The 17,094-nt window shown below is 43.0% G+C and overlaps 1 protein-coding gene across 2 annotated transcripts in view; it reads left to right on the top strand.

Moving 5' to 3' along the window:
* Positions 1-17,094, top strand: part of obscna (obscurin, cytoskeletal calmodulin and titin-interacting RhoGEF a) — a 39,073-nt gene that overhangs the window by 2,956 nt on the left and 19,023 nt on the right. Inside the window, exons 7-42 of one of the 2 annotated variants that reach the window (XM_030433168.1) lie at positions 54-323; positions 572-838; positions 935-1,198; positions 1,283-1,549; positions 1,754-2,023; positions 2,158-2,424; positions 2,501-2,767; positions 3,589-3,861; positions 3,958-4,221; positions 4,354-4,620; positions 4,823-5,089; positions 5,204-5,473; positions 5,652-5,918; positions 6,039-6,314; positions 6,552-6,818; positions 6,935-6,961; positions 7,606-7,872; positions 8,384-8,650; positions 8,737-9,003; positions 9,192-9,458; positions 9,542-9,808; positions 9,889-10,155; positions 10,730-10,999; positions 11,166-11,462; positions 11,562-11,819; positions 11,936-12,202; positions 12,343-12,609; positions 12,850-13,116; positions 13,246-13,512; positions 13,767-14,033; positions 14,162-14,428; positions 14,685-14,951; positions 15,241-15,507; positions 15,777-16,043; positions 16,296-16,562; positions 16,815-17,081. In XM_030433168.1, coding sequence (XP_030289028.1) covers positions 54-323; positions 572-838; positions 935-1,198; positions 1,283-1,549; positions 1,754-2,023; positions 2,158-2,424; positions 2,501-2,767; positions 3,589-3,861; positions 3,958-4,221; positions 4,354-4,620; positions 4,823-5,089; positions 5,204-5,473; positions 5,652-5,918; positions 6,039-6,314; positions 6,552-6,818; positions 6,935-6,961; positions 7,606-7,872; positions 8,384-8,650; positions 8,737-9,003; positions 9,192-9,458; positions 9,542-9,808; positions 9,889-10,155; positions 10,730-10,999; positions 11,166-11,462; positions 11,562-11,819; positions 11,936-12,202; positions 12,343-12,609; positions 12,850-13,116; positions 13,246-13,512; positions 13,767-14,033; positions 14,162-14,428; positions 14,685-14,951; positions 15,241-15,507; positions 15,777-16,043; positions 16,296-16,562; positions 16,815-17,081 — 9,414 coding nt within the window. The remainder of the gene's footprint in view (positions 1-53; positions 324-571; positions 839-934; positions 1,199-1,282; positions 1,550-1,753; positions 2,024-2,157; positions 2,425-2,500; positions 2,768-3,588; positions 3,862-3,957; positions 4,222-4,353; positions 4,621-4,822; positions 5,090-5,203; positions 5,474-5,651; positions 5,919-6,038; positions 6,315-6,551; positions 6,819-6,934; positions 6,962-7,605; positions 7,873-8,383; positions 8,651-8,736; positions 9,004-9,191; positions 9,459-9,541; positions 9,809-9,888; positions 10,156-10,729; positions 11,000-11,165; positions 11,463-11,561; positions 11,820-11,935; positions 12,203-12,342; positions 12,610-12,849; positions 13,117-13,245; positions 13,513-13,766; positions 14,034-14,161; positions 14,429-14,684; positions 14,952-15,240; positions 15,508-15,776; positions 16,044-16,295; positions 16,563-16,814; positions 17,082-17,094) is intronic. The other variant, XM_030433169.1, reaches the window with a different exon arrangement.

The following is a 17,094-nucleotide window of genomic DNA, read 5'->3' as shown; positions in this document are numbered from 1 at the left end:
TGAGTTAGGAGTTGTGTCAGTAGTTGTAATGTGTGTTATGGCTGTTCATGCAGAGCAGGCTATCAGCATAGTGCGGGGGATGAGCTCAGTGGAGGTGATGGAGCCAGAACCAGCACTGTTCCAAGTGGAGACCAGCCTGAGATCGGGGAGGCCTCCCAGATGGACCCTGAGTGGTGAGGTGCTGGAGCCCAGCGCAGCAGTGAACATCGACAGGGAGGGCACCATCCACAGCCTCTGTCTCACCTCCACAGAAAGTTCCATGTCTGGCCCTGTGGTCTTTGTAGCTGGCAAGAGTCGTTCCACTGCTCAGCTTACTGTCAAGGGTGAGCTGACTAAACCTCGTCAGAAGAAGGAACTGTGGAAACACCAATTTGAAGTTGCCATAAAATTTTGATTTCTCTTAATCTAAAAGAAAGATGAAATGGTAGTAAATTGTTCTTACTGTAAAGTAACAATATAAAAGTCAGTGGGAGCCAATCAGCCTCTCAATCCAGTTTGGACTACATGTATTGTTAAATGAATTTATAAGAGGAGTGTCTCATTCAGCAGCTTTACATCTCTTCACCTTTAGAGCGACCCCTTCAGGTTGCCCGACACTTGGAGGACATTGAGGCGAAAGAGAAGAGCTCTGTGACTCTTAGATGTGAGTTTGCCCCCTCTCCCAGGGTGGTGCGATGGTTTAAAGGTCGCACGGCTCTGAAGACATCAAACAAGTACAGCATGAAGAGGGAAGCGAAGCGGGCAGAGCTGACCATACATGGCTTGACAGGGATGGATGCAGGACAGTACCGCTGCATGGCTGGGGGCTCACAGAGTACCGCACAAGTTTTAGTAGAAGGTAGTTTACAAAAGTGCTGGGAAGCCACTGCCTTCAGAATTTTTTATGTTAGTTCAGTTGATGATATAGCATAATTTGTTTACCCTTTTCTTGTAGTGCGAACACTGAAGTTGGTTAAGCACCTCGAGCCAGTGGAAATCGAGGAGGATGGCATTGCCAGATTCACATGTGAGCTCAACTACGTTGTCGCCAACGTGGAATGGCTCCTCAACAATGTTCGCCTCTATTCCAACGCCATCAGCAGGATCCAGCACATGGGCACTATGCACAGCCTCACAATCAAGAAGATGCGGCCACAGGAGAGCGGGGTCACTTTCAAAGCGGGCCTTCTCTCGGAGACAACCATCTTAAAGGTCAAAGGTCAGCTGGGGGTAAAACTGGTGTGTGATTAGGATTTTGTCGGATACTTAGACATGCATACAATGAATGATATTCTTGCTCCAGAGCGCCCAGCAGTTTTCCTGCGGTCTCTGGAGGATGCAGTAGGAGAAGAGCAAGGGGAAGTCTGCCTACAGTGTGAAATATCCAAGGAGACTGTGACCCCTGTTTGGAAGAAGGATGGAATGATCCTCACAGCTGATGATAAACATGAGTTGCTCCAGTTTGGGAAGTCCATGGCGCTGATAATCCATTCTCTGAGCAAGGAGGATGCTGGACAGTACACCTGTGACTTGGGCACCAGCCAGACCAAGGCTAAAGTTACTGTACATGGTGAGTAGTAGGAAAAAAGTTATTTTGTTGTTTTAAAATCAAGTGTTCTGCTGAAATATATGTCTGCCTTTGACGACTGCGCCACCATGTTATTAATAGAATGATAGAAGGAGCCTCAGATAATATATTTCTTTAAACTGAGACCAATGCACCTGCAGAGATATATTTACTATAATAAACCTACTTTGTTCTATCTGTCTGCAGACTTACACATCACTATTGTTCAGCGTATGAAGACATCATCTGTCCTGGAGGGCGAAAGCTGTACTTTTGAGTGTCACCTCTCTCATGATCTCGATGATGAGCCCTCCTGGACCATCAATGGCCAGGTGGTGGTCCCCAATAGCCGTATCCAGGTTAACAATGATGGTTGCAAGTATAAGATGACCATCAGAAATGCTGTTCTGTCCGACGCTGGAGATGTGGTCTTCACAATTAAAGATCTAAGCTGTAGGACCATGCTCTTTGTTAAAGGTAACAACCTGACTGTCCCAGATAAAATGATGTGTTTGTGTATGTGATACCCACTCCTGTATTTTATTTCGAAATTTACTATTTGGTGGAAAAAACAAAACTGAATGTGAGTGAATTCATTTTCCCTCCTTCAGAGAAGCCGGTGCACATATTCAGGGACCTGTTAAATGTGAAGGCGGTGCCTGGTGAAGACGCAGAGCTGAGCTGTGAGATCACCAAACCAGACGCCTCCATTCGTTGGCTAAAAGATGGACATTTAATCAGGCTGAGTCCTAAGTATGAGATGAGTGTGGAGAAGAACCTGGCAAAATTGGTGATCAAGAATGCCACCATCAGAGACTCTGGAGATTACTGCTGTGAGGCTGAAGGCGTAGCCTCGCGTGCCAAGTTAGAGATCAGAGGTAGGTGAGGGCTTTCGTAATAAATGTAAGATGATGACTATGCTATGTTCTAAGTTTTTTTCATTATTCCTCTCAGAACTCCAGCATACATTTGCGAGGGAGTTAAAGGATACACGAGCAGAAGAAAAGGGGAAAGTGACCCTGGAGTGTGAGACTAGGCGGCCAGCCAAGCGGGTGACCTGGCTGAAGGGCATGGTGGAGCTGAAGTCCAGTAGGAAGTATGTCATCAGGCAGAAGGATGTGGTGCTGTCTCTGACCATCACCTGTCTGGAAAAAGTGGACACAGATATTTACATTTGTGATGTCGGCACCATGCAGAGCCGGGCTCAGCTGACAGTGCAAGGTGAGACAACACTTACTTGGTATTACATCACTGTGGTTCAGGGATGTTTAATTGATTTATTGTCAGGTCCTTGTAAGAGAAGATCTGGGATATCTAATGGCATGACACACTGATTTAATTTAAAACAAATAATGATAAAATGAAGGACTATATGCACAGTAGCTGATATATAACAGAAGTTACTATAACTCTCCATCGTTTAAGAACTTGCTGATACATTTTATTTATTTATTTGTTGGGTTTGTTTTTTAACTGGTGAATATATTTTTTAAAGCCTTTCTATCTATATGGAATCATAGGAGTACCATTATAAATCTGTAAAAGAATAAGTAAATATATGTGGAAATATAAATAGGAATAAATAAAGAATAAATGTGGAAATATAGAGACAAATAACAAAATACAAAATAAAAATTTTCACATTTATATTTCCATTTACTTCTGTTTATACTTTATTTATTTATTAATTATTTTGTATATTTTTAAATGTCAACATATTTTATTCACTTCTTTTTTTTTCCTCTTGATTTTTTAACTTTAAATCACTTGTTCTTTGACAGATTTTTATGGCACATGCTGTAGAAATAATAGTTATAGTATAATAATTATATACTCACATAATAGCAAGATATTATTAAACAGGAGCAGAATGTCAGAACAATAGTGCTTATAAGTGACCACTTATAAGTAGTGCTCAAGTGTTATCATTATGGAGTGTAATGCTCAGGAAAAAACTCAAATGTTGATGAAGGCTTTGAGTACCCTCTGGATATGATGTTTATTTGATTTTTGACCATTCCATCTTTTTATATATCTCTTAGGTCAGAGGGTGTTAATCCTGGATGAACTGGAGGATGTCGAGTGTCTAGAGGGTGACACTGTCACATTCAGGTGTCGAATTTGTCCCAGTGACTACATCGGGGTCAAGTGGTACCTAGACGAGACTCTGCTCTACACCAATCAACTCAATGAGATCCAGATGGTGCCTGGAGGCTACCACACCCTCACATTTAGGCAGCTTGCCCGCAAAGACACTGGCACCATCTCGTTTTCAGCAGGGGACAAAAGGTCATATGCCTCGCTGTTGGTTAGAGGTGAGGCTTTAATCGTTTTTTTTCAGTGTTTTCAGTGTCATTTTTATGTCACATCTCACTTGGTCTTGATGTGGCGTCATTTCTCCCTGTTACTAGAGAGGCGTCCCACCATCATACAAGCACTAGAAGACTGTGAGGCTTTTGAGGGAGGTGGTTTGGTATTGTCTTGTGTGACCTCCAAGCCATGTCACATCCTTTGGTACAAAGATGGTTGCCTGATGTGGAACTCCTCAAGGTATTTTGCCAGTCGTAATGGCTGTGAGGCGCGTCTGACGATTCGGGAGGTTTGCAACAACGATGCCGGAGTGTATGAGTGCAGTGCTGGATCTGTTACAACTAGGGCTGTTGTGACTGTCAAAGGTATGAATGGCAATTTATTGCAGGGTTGCTTTTGTTTACCTTTGCTGTTTATTAAATGGTAGGGGATTTGATTACAGGATTGTGGATTATACAGATAAAATACTTATTGTTTGTCCTCTTAACTTTTTTAAGCCATTCCAGCAGAGTTCACCCAGCCTCTACAGACCTTGGAGGCCAAAGAGGGGGAGACTGTGACCCTGACCTGTGAATACTCTCTACCTGGGGTCCAGTTCCACTGGAGGAAAGGTTTTGAGAGTATCAGGCCTGGAGACAAGTATATCATGAAACAGAGAAAGACAATCAATTCCCTAACAATCAAAGCCCTGAAGCCTGATGACTCAGGAGAATATACCTGTCAGTGCAGAGATCACCGCACTACAGCGAGCCTCAAAGTACATGGTATGTCATTCACTTCTTTCTGTATTCAAGTGCATTTTTAATGAACCTAATTAACACAAACACAGGTCAATTTTCTGGCTTTTTAATCTTAACAAATATGGGAGTAAAAGGTTTCTGTATTTTTGCCCATACATCTGTGCACAGCTTCACCATTTCCAGTTCACTCCTGACTGTGATACAAATGTCACCTCTTGTTTTCTAGCTATCCCCATCACATTTGTACAGCAGTTAAAGAACATGCAAACAGAGGAGGGAAACAATGTCACACTGCGCTGTGAGCTTTCTAAACCAGGGATTCCGGTAATATGGAGGAAGGAAGATGAGCTGTTGAAGAATGGAGTTAAACACCAGATAAGGAAAAGGGACACCACCCTGGAGCTCATGATATGGAAGCCTGTGCCTGAGGACAGTGGGGTCTACAGCTGTGTGTGTGCTGATCAGATGACATCTGCTACTGTCAAAATCACTGGTAGGACAAGATTTATCAATTGGGGAATGGGTTTCAGGTTTAAAATCCAATTTGACAGATAATGTTGATTTTGACAGTTGATGTTGTTGTTCAATAATATATCATCACCCTCAGCTCTCCCAGTCACATTTAAGCAGAAGCTGAGGAATGTGCTGATTGAGGAAGGCAGCATTGCAGCATTCCGTTGCGAGCTGTCGAAACCTGGTCACGTTGTGGAGTGGAGGAAGAGGGGGGAAGAAGTCATCAGGAATGGAGAGAAATATCACATGCGACAGAGAGACACGCTGATTGAACTGAGGATCTTTGATGTGACACTTGAGGACAGCGAAATCTACACATGCATCTGTGGAAACATAGAGACCACTGCAACTCTGACCGTTAATGGTAGGTACTCATTATTGATGGCATTTCATTAAGTCTATCTACTATCTTTTCGCTTTGTTGGAAGTTTAATTAAGAGACAGAATCAGATAAGAGCATAAGTTAATGAAGTAGCAATCCTTGTACAATAACACATTGTTTATAACTATATGATAGCAGAATTTTCATCTTTACCTTTCAGCGCTTCCCATCAACTTCAAGCAAAAGCTGAAGAACATCCAAATGGAGGAAGGACACACTATCACGCTGTATTGTGAGATCTCTAAACCTGGTGTCCCAGTGGAGTGGAGGCTTGGGGGAGATCTGCTGGAGAATGGAGACAAGTACCAGATAAAGCAGAAGGGCTCGGCCCTGGAGTTAATCATCAGGGATGCTGATCCAGAGGACAGCGGAGTCTACACCTGTGTGTGTAGAGAGCAGAGGACAAAGGCCACTGTTAAAGTTGTGGGTACGTTTATTGAGTGCCATGTGTGTAATGAAGCATGCTCTGTTGTTTCTTTGTCATTCTTTGCTTTTTAGAAGTGTATGAAGCTACTTCTAAAAACAGTACCTGTGTTCGATTCAACAGCTGTTCCTGCTACATTTAAAGTGAGTCTAAAGAGCCAGGAAGCTGAAGAAGGGAATAATGTGACTTTACACTGTGAGCTGTCAAAGAAGGGAGTCCTGGTGCAGTGGCAGAGAGATGCTGAAGTGCTGTCTGAGGAGATGTTTCGAGGGAAGTATCAGATGAAGCTTGAAGGAAAGACGGCTCAGATGACCATTCTCAATGTCCAGCCAGAGGATGCAGGGAAGTACAGCTGCATCACAGGAGATGAGAAAACCACAGCTGTAGTGAAAGTAAAACGTAAGTTTGCTTGCAAAGACCTATGAGAACACATTAGCGCTGCAGTACATTACAAATAATAATCACAAAGTTATAAATGTACCAACGCATGAGGCATTTTATGGCTCTAAGAAAAGTGGCAGCATCAAAGTGTTGGTCCCTTTACTGTATATTGCAACACATAGGAGAGAAGACATGGCAGATTGTAAATCAATGCAATTGATGAATACAATAATAATGATAATATATCCACAACAGCACTTCCCGTGACATTCAAACGTGAGATCCAGAGCATGGTGGTGAAGGAAGGAGAAAGTGGAGTTTTCTGCTGTGAGCTCTCCAAACCTGAAGCTCCAGTGGACTGGAGGAAAGGCAGAGTGATCCTGAAGTCTGGACAGAAATACGAGATGAAGCAGGAGGGACGTCTCACTAAGCTGATCATCAACAGCGTAGAGGAGAGCGATGCTGGGAAATACACCTGCAAGACGAAAGACAGCCAATCAACTGCTGAGCTCACTGTCCGAGGTAAGAGACATTTAAGTTACGTACAACTCCCCCTACATGCAGTATGTTTGATTCATTGTCTTGTTCAGCAAAGTTTTTCTTCTTTTTTCAAAAAAATTTCCTAATGTATTCAACAGAGTCACCTGAGCGCAGACGCCAAAGAGGTCAGCTCTGACTTAGTACAATTAAAAAAAAAATAATAGTTTCAGTGGGGATTATTACTGTGTGAGATTCATTATGTCATTTCATTGTAGCTCAATGGAGAAAGTATTGTTCCATATCTTGTCACCCAAAATGCTTATGGCTAAAATACACAGTACTAGTAGTAGTGAGTACTGTATATCACACTAAGCTGGGTGAAAAGATGGGATGTACATTCAGGTCATATGTGATGTTTAGGCAATAGATACATCCCTGACAGTTATCAAACTAAACTCTAGCATTAGCTGTAGCGTTTTTCATTTTTCGAAGAAAAGAAAAGGTTCAATAATTTGTGCCAGAAAAATGACTTTACCATGTCACATGGGGATTAAAACTTAACTCATTACCTTTTAATGGTTCATCATATAGAATAATCCATTCCATCATTCTGCCATTCTTACCTGCCATGTCAACTACATCCATGTTACATTTACTATGTTCCTTGTCATACGAAAGACAAGGAAATGTTTCCAGTGAATTCAGTTGCATGATCATTCTTACCCTGTTTCCTCTCTAGTTCTTCGGTTCATTGGTTCAAATTGTAAAGCATTTTGGATGTATAAATGCAGTTATTTGGCATTTATTCAAGATTTTCTCTGATTGACAGAATTACCACCAAGTTTTAAGCTGCTGCTTGTCAGCCAGGAGGTGACGGAGGGTAACAGTGTAGTTCTGCGCTGTGAGCTCAACAAACCTGCCCCTGCGGTGGAGTGGAGGAAAGGAACAGAGCTGCTGAAAAATGGAGACAAATACCAGATGAGGAAGAAGGAGCTGCAGGTGGACCTGAAGATTGTGGATGTCAGTCTGGATGACACTGGAGATTATACCTGTGCATGTGGAGAACAGATGACAAAAGCTACTGTCATTGTGAATGGTAAGTAAATTGTCCTGTTTTGTTTGAGTGCTTCTGAGTGTACGCAGAGTTTTCATAAACACAAAGTATATTACAAGATAAAATATAAACAGGTTAATAGAGGCACTAAAGGACACTTCACCACATTTTTTTCCACTGGAGAGGCACCTCAGAGGAAAGGCACCCTATCTACATAGGTGACATCATTACAATTTTTAATTTCCAGAAGAACAGTGTTGCTTGCATTGTCGTCCCTTTCTTGATAAGGTCTTGAATTTGTGCAAATTATGTTTCAGAATCTGTTTCCGTTATTCCTTTGGCGGCTAATATTACAGTTCCTTTTGTGTTAATCCCAGAGAAACCACTGGTGCTGATGTAGAAACATTTCTTGATCAGTTGATGTACAGTAAATGTGACAGCTTTCGTGGCCTATGGTTGTGTTAACTTGACAAGAGAGCAGAAAAAACAATGTTTCCTCAACATGAAATGTTTTCATCTCATTTGAATATTTCTCCTCCTGGGTGTTTTGTAGAACGGCCAATCAGATTCCTTCAAGAGCTGAAGAACATTCAGGTACAGGAGGGCAATGGAGTGACACTCTGCTGTGAGCTCTCAAAGCCCGGCTCCCAAGCGCAGTGGAAAAGGGGAGACGATGTGTTGACTAACGGAGAGAAATACCAGATGAAGCAGAGCGGCCCCACCCTTGAGCTCCTCATCAGGAAGAGCCAGCCTGAGGACAGTGGCATATACAGCTGTGTTTGTGATGACATCAAGACTACTGCCACCATCATCATCACTGGTGAGAGCCATTATATATCTGTATGTTATATAGCAGCATCATTATACTTTGGTAACTTCTCGTCCCTCTGGGTTATCCCTCCTCAGCAATCCCAGTGACTTTTAAGCAAAAGTTGAAGAACCAGGAAGCTGTGGAGGAGGGCAGCATGACTCTGCGATGTGAGCTTTCTAAACCAGGAGTCCATGTGGAATGGAGGAAAGACGCTCAACTCCTGAAGGAGGGAGAAAAATATCAAATGAAGCAAGAAGGCAGGGTGGCTGAGATGCTGATAACAAGTCTAACTCTCATAGATGCTGCGGAGTACAGCTGTTCTGTCGGCACTGTTGTGACTTCAGCTGACATCAAAGTTAGAGGTAGGCTTCAACACAGCCATTAAATGGAAACATACTGTTCAGCTGGTGGTTTTGTTACTGACCACAGTGAGGCAGACCAGTTTTTTTTCCTTCAAAGTAAACCTGGCCGCTACAGTAAGAATTCATTTGGAATTGTGCAGAAAACTGAACCATTTCTAATATAATGTTTATAATTTGTTTATTCTCAGCAATTCCTGTAACATTTAAAAAAGAGGTGGCAAACTTGGAGGTGAAAGAAGGAGACACTGGAGTTTTCAGCTGCGAGCTCTCCAAATCTGGAGCTCCCATGGATTGGAGGAAAGGCAGAGTGATCCTCAAACCTGGATACAAATATGAGATGAAACAGGAGGGACGTCTTACTAAACTCATCATCAACAATGTAGAGGAGAGCGATGCTGGGAAATACACCTGCAAAACTGACGACAGCCAATCAACTGCTGAGCTCACTGTCAAAGGTGAGATAGAGATCCCACATTGAAAACATGATTAGGAAATCTCTTTGTAGAGAATAACTAGTCCTTTGTTCTTCTCCTTGCAGCTCCTCCCATCACATTCACGACAAAGTTAAGGAACCAACAGGTGGAAGAGGAGAAGAGTGTGTCATTGAGCTGCGAGCTGTCTAAACCTGGCCTTGCTGTGGAGTGGAGGAAGGGACAAGAGCTGCTGAAGAATAATTTCAAGTACCAAATAAAAAATCGAACCAGCATCATGGAGCTGACTATCAAAAACACACAGCTGGAGGACAGTGGACTTTACAGCTGCATCTACGGAGACGCCAAGACCACAGCCAACGTTACCATTACTCGTAAGCATGTTTTCGTGTTTATGCATTTTTAAACTTTTCAGAAATTAAGGAAAACTGACATCTACTGGTTTTCTCCACAGCTATTCCCCTGTCCTTTAACATGGGTCTGAAGAACCAGGAGGCCCGCGAAGGAGGCAACGTGTCCCTTTGCTGTGAACTGTCCAGGGCCGGGGTGCCTGTGCAGTGGTTTAAGGCTGAGGACCAGCTCTTTCACGGGGGACGATATCAGATGACGCAGAGGGGAAAGATAGCTGAGATGCACATTAAGAACATCCAGCCAGAGGACGTCGGAGAGTATAGCTGTGTCTTAGGAGAGCAGAAGACAACAGCTGAAGTGAACGTGAGAGGTATTTGACTTTCTGCCATTTTGTGTTTTCCTACACGAGAAGCCCGCGTGTTAGTTCAGCTGCTACATCCACACATAACACACACATTACATGCTTTTCTCAGAGCAACATATTTCCAATGTGCCCTTTGTAAAAGGCAGTCTTTTCAAGATCAGCGTACTGCTAACTCTTTTAATCTTGCTCAAGCTGTTGCTGTACTGCTCATTTCCAAACACTGCTGCTGCTTATATACAACATTATTTTAGTGTATTTTATAGACCTCAACATCTACTTGTAGTCTACAATGCAGTAAGACTCAAGGAAGGAGTCATCAATCCTTGTTAACCGTTGTGCTGAGCTTAATGCTTGTATACTTAAGTAAAAGATCTGATCTTCCACCAGGACTGACAATAAACCTGGTTTATGTGATTTTGCTGACTAAATTGCATTCACCCGATGAACCATACTGATTAATTAGAGCTTAAGTTTATTGCTCAGTAATCCATATTTTGTTATGATATTGTGTTAGAATTTTTTATTTTGGTTGGAGATTCAACCTTTGTGACATGCTTTCTACCTTTCCTTCTTTTACAAGCGGCGGCATCCGTGTTCTTTGAAAAGGAACTGGAGAACCAAGCGGTGATGGAGGGGAAGTCTGTGCTGCTGTCTTGTGAAGTTTCCAGTGCTAACGTCCCTGTCACCTGGAAGAAGGACAACACCGTGGTGGAAGAAGGAGGGCGATACATTTTAAAGAAGAAAGGCCCTACTCACACCCTGGAGATCAAGAAACTGTGTCTTGAGGATGCTGGGGAGTTTTGCTGTATCAGCAGAGGCAAGAAGACCACTGCCAAACTGATTGTGAGGGGTAAGGATGGATACATTTATTTACTGATTTTTGGTATTTTATTATATTTGGTTATGTCATTTACAGCGCAAGAAATGGGGCATGAATAACTCCACCATTCTCATCTCAAGTTGTTTTAAAATATATCCCATTCCATCTCCATCTCTAAAACACCAGCTGTATATAGCTTCCTCTCCCTCCACAGAGCGCGTGCGGATTGTTACAGAGCTGAAAGACATGATGGTGACAGCAGGTCAGGATGCAGAGTTTGTGTGTGAGCTGAGCCATGCAGACGTGGGTGAGGGTGTCTGGTGGCTCGGCTCCAGTCCTCTGCAGAAGAACGAGATGAACCAGATGACGTGCCGGGGTCGCCAGCATAGACTGGTGCTCACCATGACAACTCCTGAGGAGACGGGTACCGTGGCGTTTGTGATCGGTGAGGAGAGGACCTCTGCACAACTGCTAGTTGTTCCGAAGGCCAAAGGTGAGCAGAAACTCAAGGGATAAGGTCTATTTTTGGTGAAGAAAAAAAGATTCCCTCTGAAGCAGTCACTCTAAACGGGCATTCGATTTCATTTTCTAGTTCTATTTGAGGAGAAACCTAAAGACGTTCTCATTATGGAAGGAGAGACAGCCACTTTGACCTGCACAATCTCCGATTTTACTTCTCTGGTTGCCTGGAAGCGCAACCACATCCCGCTCCGAGATGGTGATAAATATGAGATACGTAAAGAGGGAAAAGTCAACCTATTACTTATCTATGATGTGGATCCCCTGGATACTGGCATATACACTTGTGATACAGGAGATGTACAGAGCAGTGCCAAACTTACTGTAACAGGTAGATAATGTGAAGTTTGCCATTCTTCCCTTGTTATACGAAGGGAAACGAAATATGATTGGACAAGTTAATCTATCATACACCAGATGTCTCACTTACTGTTCTATCTCTCCCAGAGCTCCCTCCATTCTTTCAAGAAGAATTGCAGAGTGTGGAGGTGGAGGAAGGAGGTTCAGCCTCTCTGTACTGTGAGCTCTCTAAACTTGGAGTGCCAATTCAGTGGAAGAAGAACAACCTGCCACTAAGAGCCAGCAGAAAGCATGAGATGAGGCAGGATGGCTGTTTCCTCCAGCTTCACATCAAGGAGCTCAAACTGGAGGACAGCGGCTGCTACTCATGTCAAGCAGGAAGTGCAGAGACCACTGCAACTGTGACAGTGAACGGTGTGTACATATAGCAGTGAACTATTGCTCTGCTTGCATTACACTCTTACAGAATAAAATGTTCTGCAAGTTTCACTGTATCAACATCACCACACTTCGTGCCTCTGTATAATTTTTTCCCACCCAATCCCTTTTCTCAGAGCTTCCACCATTCTTCAAGACAGAGTTAAGACGTGTGGAGGCTGAGGAGGGATCCACAGCCTCTCTGTCCTGTGAGCTGTCTAAGCCTGGAGTGTCAGTGCAATGGAAGAAGAACCGGCTGCCTATAAGAGCCAGCAGAAAGTATGAAATGACACAAGATGGCTGCCTCCACCAGCTCCACATCAAGGAGCTCAAACCTGATGACAGTGGATGCTATTCGTGTAAAGCGGGAAATGCAGAGGTTGCTGCAACTGTGACGGTGAAAGGTGTGTGTATGAATGTCATGTGTTCTAGACTAAATCATATAAAACTAATCTTAATCATCTTTTGATGATTTCAGTATGGTTTTATATAATATGGGACAATCACTGATCATCTTTCACATAAGCAGGCTAAGAAGCATTAATTTCTTCTACTTATTTGGGCCTTAGTTGCTAATGCCTAGTCTTCTCTTTCTTCTACCAAAAAACATTTTACTTTATTAGTTTTATTCTATCTATCCACAGAGCTCCCTCCATATTTCAAAGAAGAATTGCAGAACATTAAGGCTGAGGAGGGAGCTACAGCCTCTCTGTGCTGTGAGCTGTCTAAACCTGGAGTGTCAGTACAATGGAAGAAGAACAAGCTGCCACTGAGAGCCAGCAGGAAGTACGAAATAATACAGGATGACTGCTTCCTCCAGCTTCACATCAAGGAGCTCAAACCTGATGACAGTGGAAGCTACACATGTCAAGCAGGAAGTGCAGAGACCACTGCAACTATGACAGTGAAAGGTTTCTGTGTTTTGAATTTTGAAAAGTGGATTTCACAGTGTCAGCAAGCTGTAAATCATGACTAAACATTTTCGAAAGTTACTTATTATCATCTGATCTGATCATACCTAAACATTGTATATTCCACAGAGCTACCTCCATTTTTCAAAGAAGAATTACAGAGCGTGAAAGCTGAAGAGGGAGCTACAGCCTCTCTGTGCTGTGAACTGTCTAAACCTGGAGTGTCAGTGCAGTGGAAGAAGAACAAGCTGCCACTGAGAGCCAGCAAGAAGTATGAGATGAAGCAGAATGGCTGCCTCGTGGAGCTCAGTATCAATGAGCTCAAACTCGAGGACAGTGGAAGTTACACATGTCACACAGGAAGTACAGAGACCACTGCAACTGTGACAGTGAAAGGTGTGTGTATTTGGAGAATTCTGACTGTATTATGACAGGTAGTATTCCATCTAGATCTGCTTTATTGTACAATGCTTTGCTGTACCTCTCTGGTCTATCTGGTAGTCATTATGTTGTCCTAGTCTTCTAAACCACCCACTTGAAAATGGGTCTTCCAAAAAACCTGTACAAACTATGTTATGGTGAGGGCATGGCACGGCTCTCATTAAAATGTAAATGTAAATTTCTGTTTTTTTTCTTGTCTATTTTCCCAGAGCTTCCTCCCTTCTTCACGAAAGACTTGGTAAATATGGAGGTTGAAGAAGGATGTGCAGCCTCTCTGTGCTGTGAGCTGTCGAAGCCTGGTGTGTCAGTGCAATGGAAGAAAAACATGCTGCCACTGAGAGCCGGCAGGAAGTATGACATAAAACAAGATGGCTGCCTCCTCCAGCTGTACTTCAAAGAGCTCAAACCTGAGGACAGTGGAAGCTACACATGTCAAGCGGAGAGTGCAGAGACTACTGCAACTGTGACAGTGAAAGGTGTGTGTATTTGGCAGAGAAGGATTGCTCCCTGTTTGCCCTGTGTTCATTTAACTGCACAACAAATTCAGTGTACTTAGATGAGAATGTTGGGCATTTATGTTTTTAATCCATACCAATTTTTGCAGAGCTCACACCATCCTTCAACAAAGATTTACAAAGTGTAGATGCTGAGGAGGGAGGTACAGCCTCGCTGCACTGTGAGCTGTCTAGACCTGGAGTGTCAGTGCAATGGAAGAAGAACAAGCTGCCACTGAGAGCTAACAGGAAGTACGAGATAAAGCAAGATGGCTGCCTTCTCCAGCTCCACATCAAGGATCTCAAACTAGAGGATAGTGGAAGCTACACATGTCAAGCAGGAAGTGTAGAGACCACTGCAACTGTGACAGTGAAAGGTTTGTTTGCCGACGAGAAATGTATTGTTAGCAATGTATGCATTCAAGTAAACACCAACATTTGAAGAAGTAATCATTGTCTAGACTTTCTGGAATGTACTGAGCTGCTATTATTGCAGTCACGTCTACATAGTAAGTTTGCTGACAAGTCTTGATCCTCTAGTATCATCAAAGACAGTTTGGTCTTCCTTTGGTTATTTTTCAACCTTAATCCCCGACAGACTTAAATGTGTCCAATCCTAACCTGTTTTCCCAGAGCTCCCACCATTCTTCAAGGAAGACTTAAGAGGAGTAGAAGCTGTGGAGGGAGGTACAGCCTCCCTGTGCTGTGAGCTGTCGAAGCATGGAGTATCTGTGCATTGGAGAAAGAACAATCTTCCACTGAGAGCTAACAGGAAGTATGAAATAAAACAAGATGGCTGCCTCTTCCAGCTGCACATCAAGGACCTCAAACCAGAGGACAGTGGAAGCTACACATGTCAGGCAGGAGATGCAGAGACCACTGCAACTGTGACAGTAAAAGGTGTGTGTATTTGGTGTATGGCAAATTTGACCATGTCAGCATACTTTCAAGCCACAGACAAGTAATTTTGACATGTTTTTGTTATCATCTTACATTTCTGGGACTGATCATAATTTTCAAAACAGCAATTCCAACCCACCCACCGTGTAAGTATATGAAAGTAGTCTTGATGAAAATATAAAATGTATTTCCAAGTTTGGTCCACATTGGGTAATGTCTAAATCACCATGTTATTTTGACAAACACACACTAATCACATTTTCCCCATCTTTATAACATATTTTCACAGAGCTTCCTCCATTCTTCAAGAAAGACTTACAAAGTCTGAAGGCTGAGGAGGGAGGCACAGTCTCCCTGTGCTGTGAGCTGTCTAAACCTGGAGTGTCAGCGCAGTGGAAGAAGAACAACATGCCACTGAGAGCTAACAGGAAGTATGAGATGAAACAAGATGGCTGCATCCTTCAGCTTCACATCAAGGAGCCCAAACCTGAGGACAGTGGAAGCTACACATGTCAAGCAGGAAGTGCAGAGACCACTGCAATTGTGACAGTAAAAGGTGTGTGCATATGTGGTGTATGCATGAAAAATTACACCGTATAATATCTTACATTTTCAGTTAGAGAAAGGTATACTATAATTTCACAAATATGTAAATGTTATTGTGTGAACTGTCTGGAACGTTTTGAATGTTCTAGTGTAGCAGACTCCACCTATCATGCACATTTAGTTTGGAGTTAATCATACCTCAAAAACCATTTCATATTTGGTGCCTAATTCAGCGCTGTCTTTAGCAATATTTTGATCTGCTCTGCCCCATCTACCCAGAGCCCCCTTCATATTTCAAAGAAGAATTGCAGAACATTAAGGCTGAGGAGGGAGATACAGCCTCTCTGTGCTGTGAGCTGTCTAAATCTGGAGTGTCAGTGCAGTGGAAGAAGAACAAGCTGCCACTGAGATCCAGCAGGAAGTATGAAATGAAGCAGGATGGCTGCTTCCTCCAGCTTCACATCAAGGAGCTCAAACCTGAGGACAGTGGAAGCTACACATGTCAAGCGGGAAGTGCAGAGACCACTGCAACTGTGACAGTAAAAGGTGAGTTCATATGTGGTGTATGCATCGAAAAACTACACAGTATAATCTCTAAAGTTTTCAGTCAGAGAAAGGTATGCTATAAGTTTTCAAGTGTTGTGTGAACTGTCTGGAACCTTTTAAAAGTCCCAGTGTAGCAGACTCCACCTATCATGCACATTTAGCTAAATCAAATCACAAAAATGTATCTTATTTGGTGCCTTAACAGCACTGTTTCTAACAATATTTCTTATCTGCTTTGTCCCACCTACCTAGAGCTCACTCCATTTTTCAACAAAGATTTACAAAGCGTCAATGCTGAGGAGGGAGGTTCAGCCTCTCTGTCCTGTGAGCTGTCTAAACCTGGAGTGTCAGTGCAGTGGAAGAAGAACAAGCTGCCACTGAGATCCAGCAGGAAGTATGAAATGAAGCAGGATGGCTGCCTCCTCCAGCTTCACATCAAGGAGCTCAAACCTGAGGACAGTGGAAGCTACACATGTCAAGCGGGAAGTGCAGAGACCACTGCAACTGTGACAGTAAAAGGTGAGTGCATATGTGGTGTATGCATTGAAAAACTACACAGTATAATCTCTAAAGTTTTCAGTCAGAGAAAGGTATGCTATAAGTTTTCAAGTGTTGTGTGAACTGTCTGGAACATTTTAAAAGTCCCAGTGTAGCAGACTCCACCTATCATGCACATTTAGCTAAATCAAACCACAAAAACGTATCTTATTTGGTGCCTTAACAGCACTGTTTCTAACAATATTTTTTATCTGCTTTGTCCCACCTACCTAGAGCTCACTCCATTTTTCAACAAAGATTTACAAAGCGTCAATGCTGAGGAGGGAGGTTCAGCCTCTCTGTCCTGTGAGCTGTCTAAACCTGGAGTGTCAGTGCAGTGGAAGAAGAACAAGCTGCCACTGAGATCCAGCAGGAAGTATGAAATGAAGCAGGATGGCTGCCTCCTCCAGCTTCAAATCAAGGAGCTCAAAGCTGAGGACAGTGGAAGCTACACTTGTCAGGCAGGAAGTGCAGAGACCACTGCAACTGTGACAGTAAAAGGTTTGTACATTTT

Source organism: Sparus aurata, chromosome 11 (assembly GCF_900880675.1).
Source record: "Sparus aurata chromosome 11, fSpaAur1.1, whole genome shotgun sequence".
NCBI classification, from domain to species: domain Eukaryota; kingdom Metazoa; phylum Chordata; class Actinopteri; order Spariformes; family Sparidae; genus Sparus; species Sparus aurata.
This window is presented reverse-complemented; position numbering and strand designations above follow the sequence as displayed.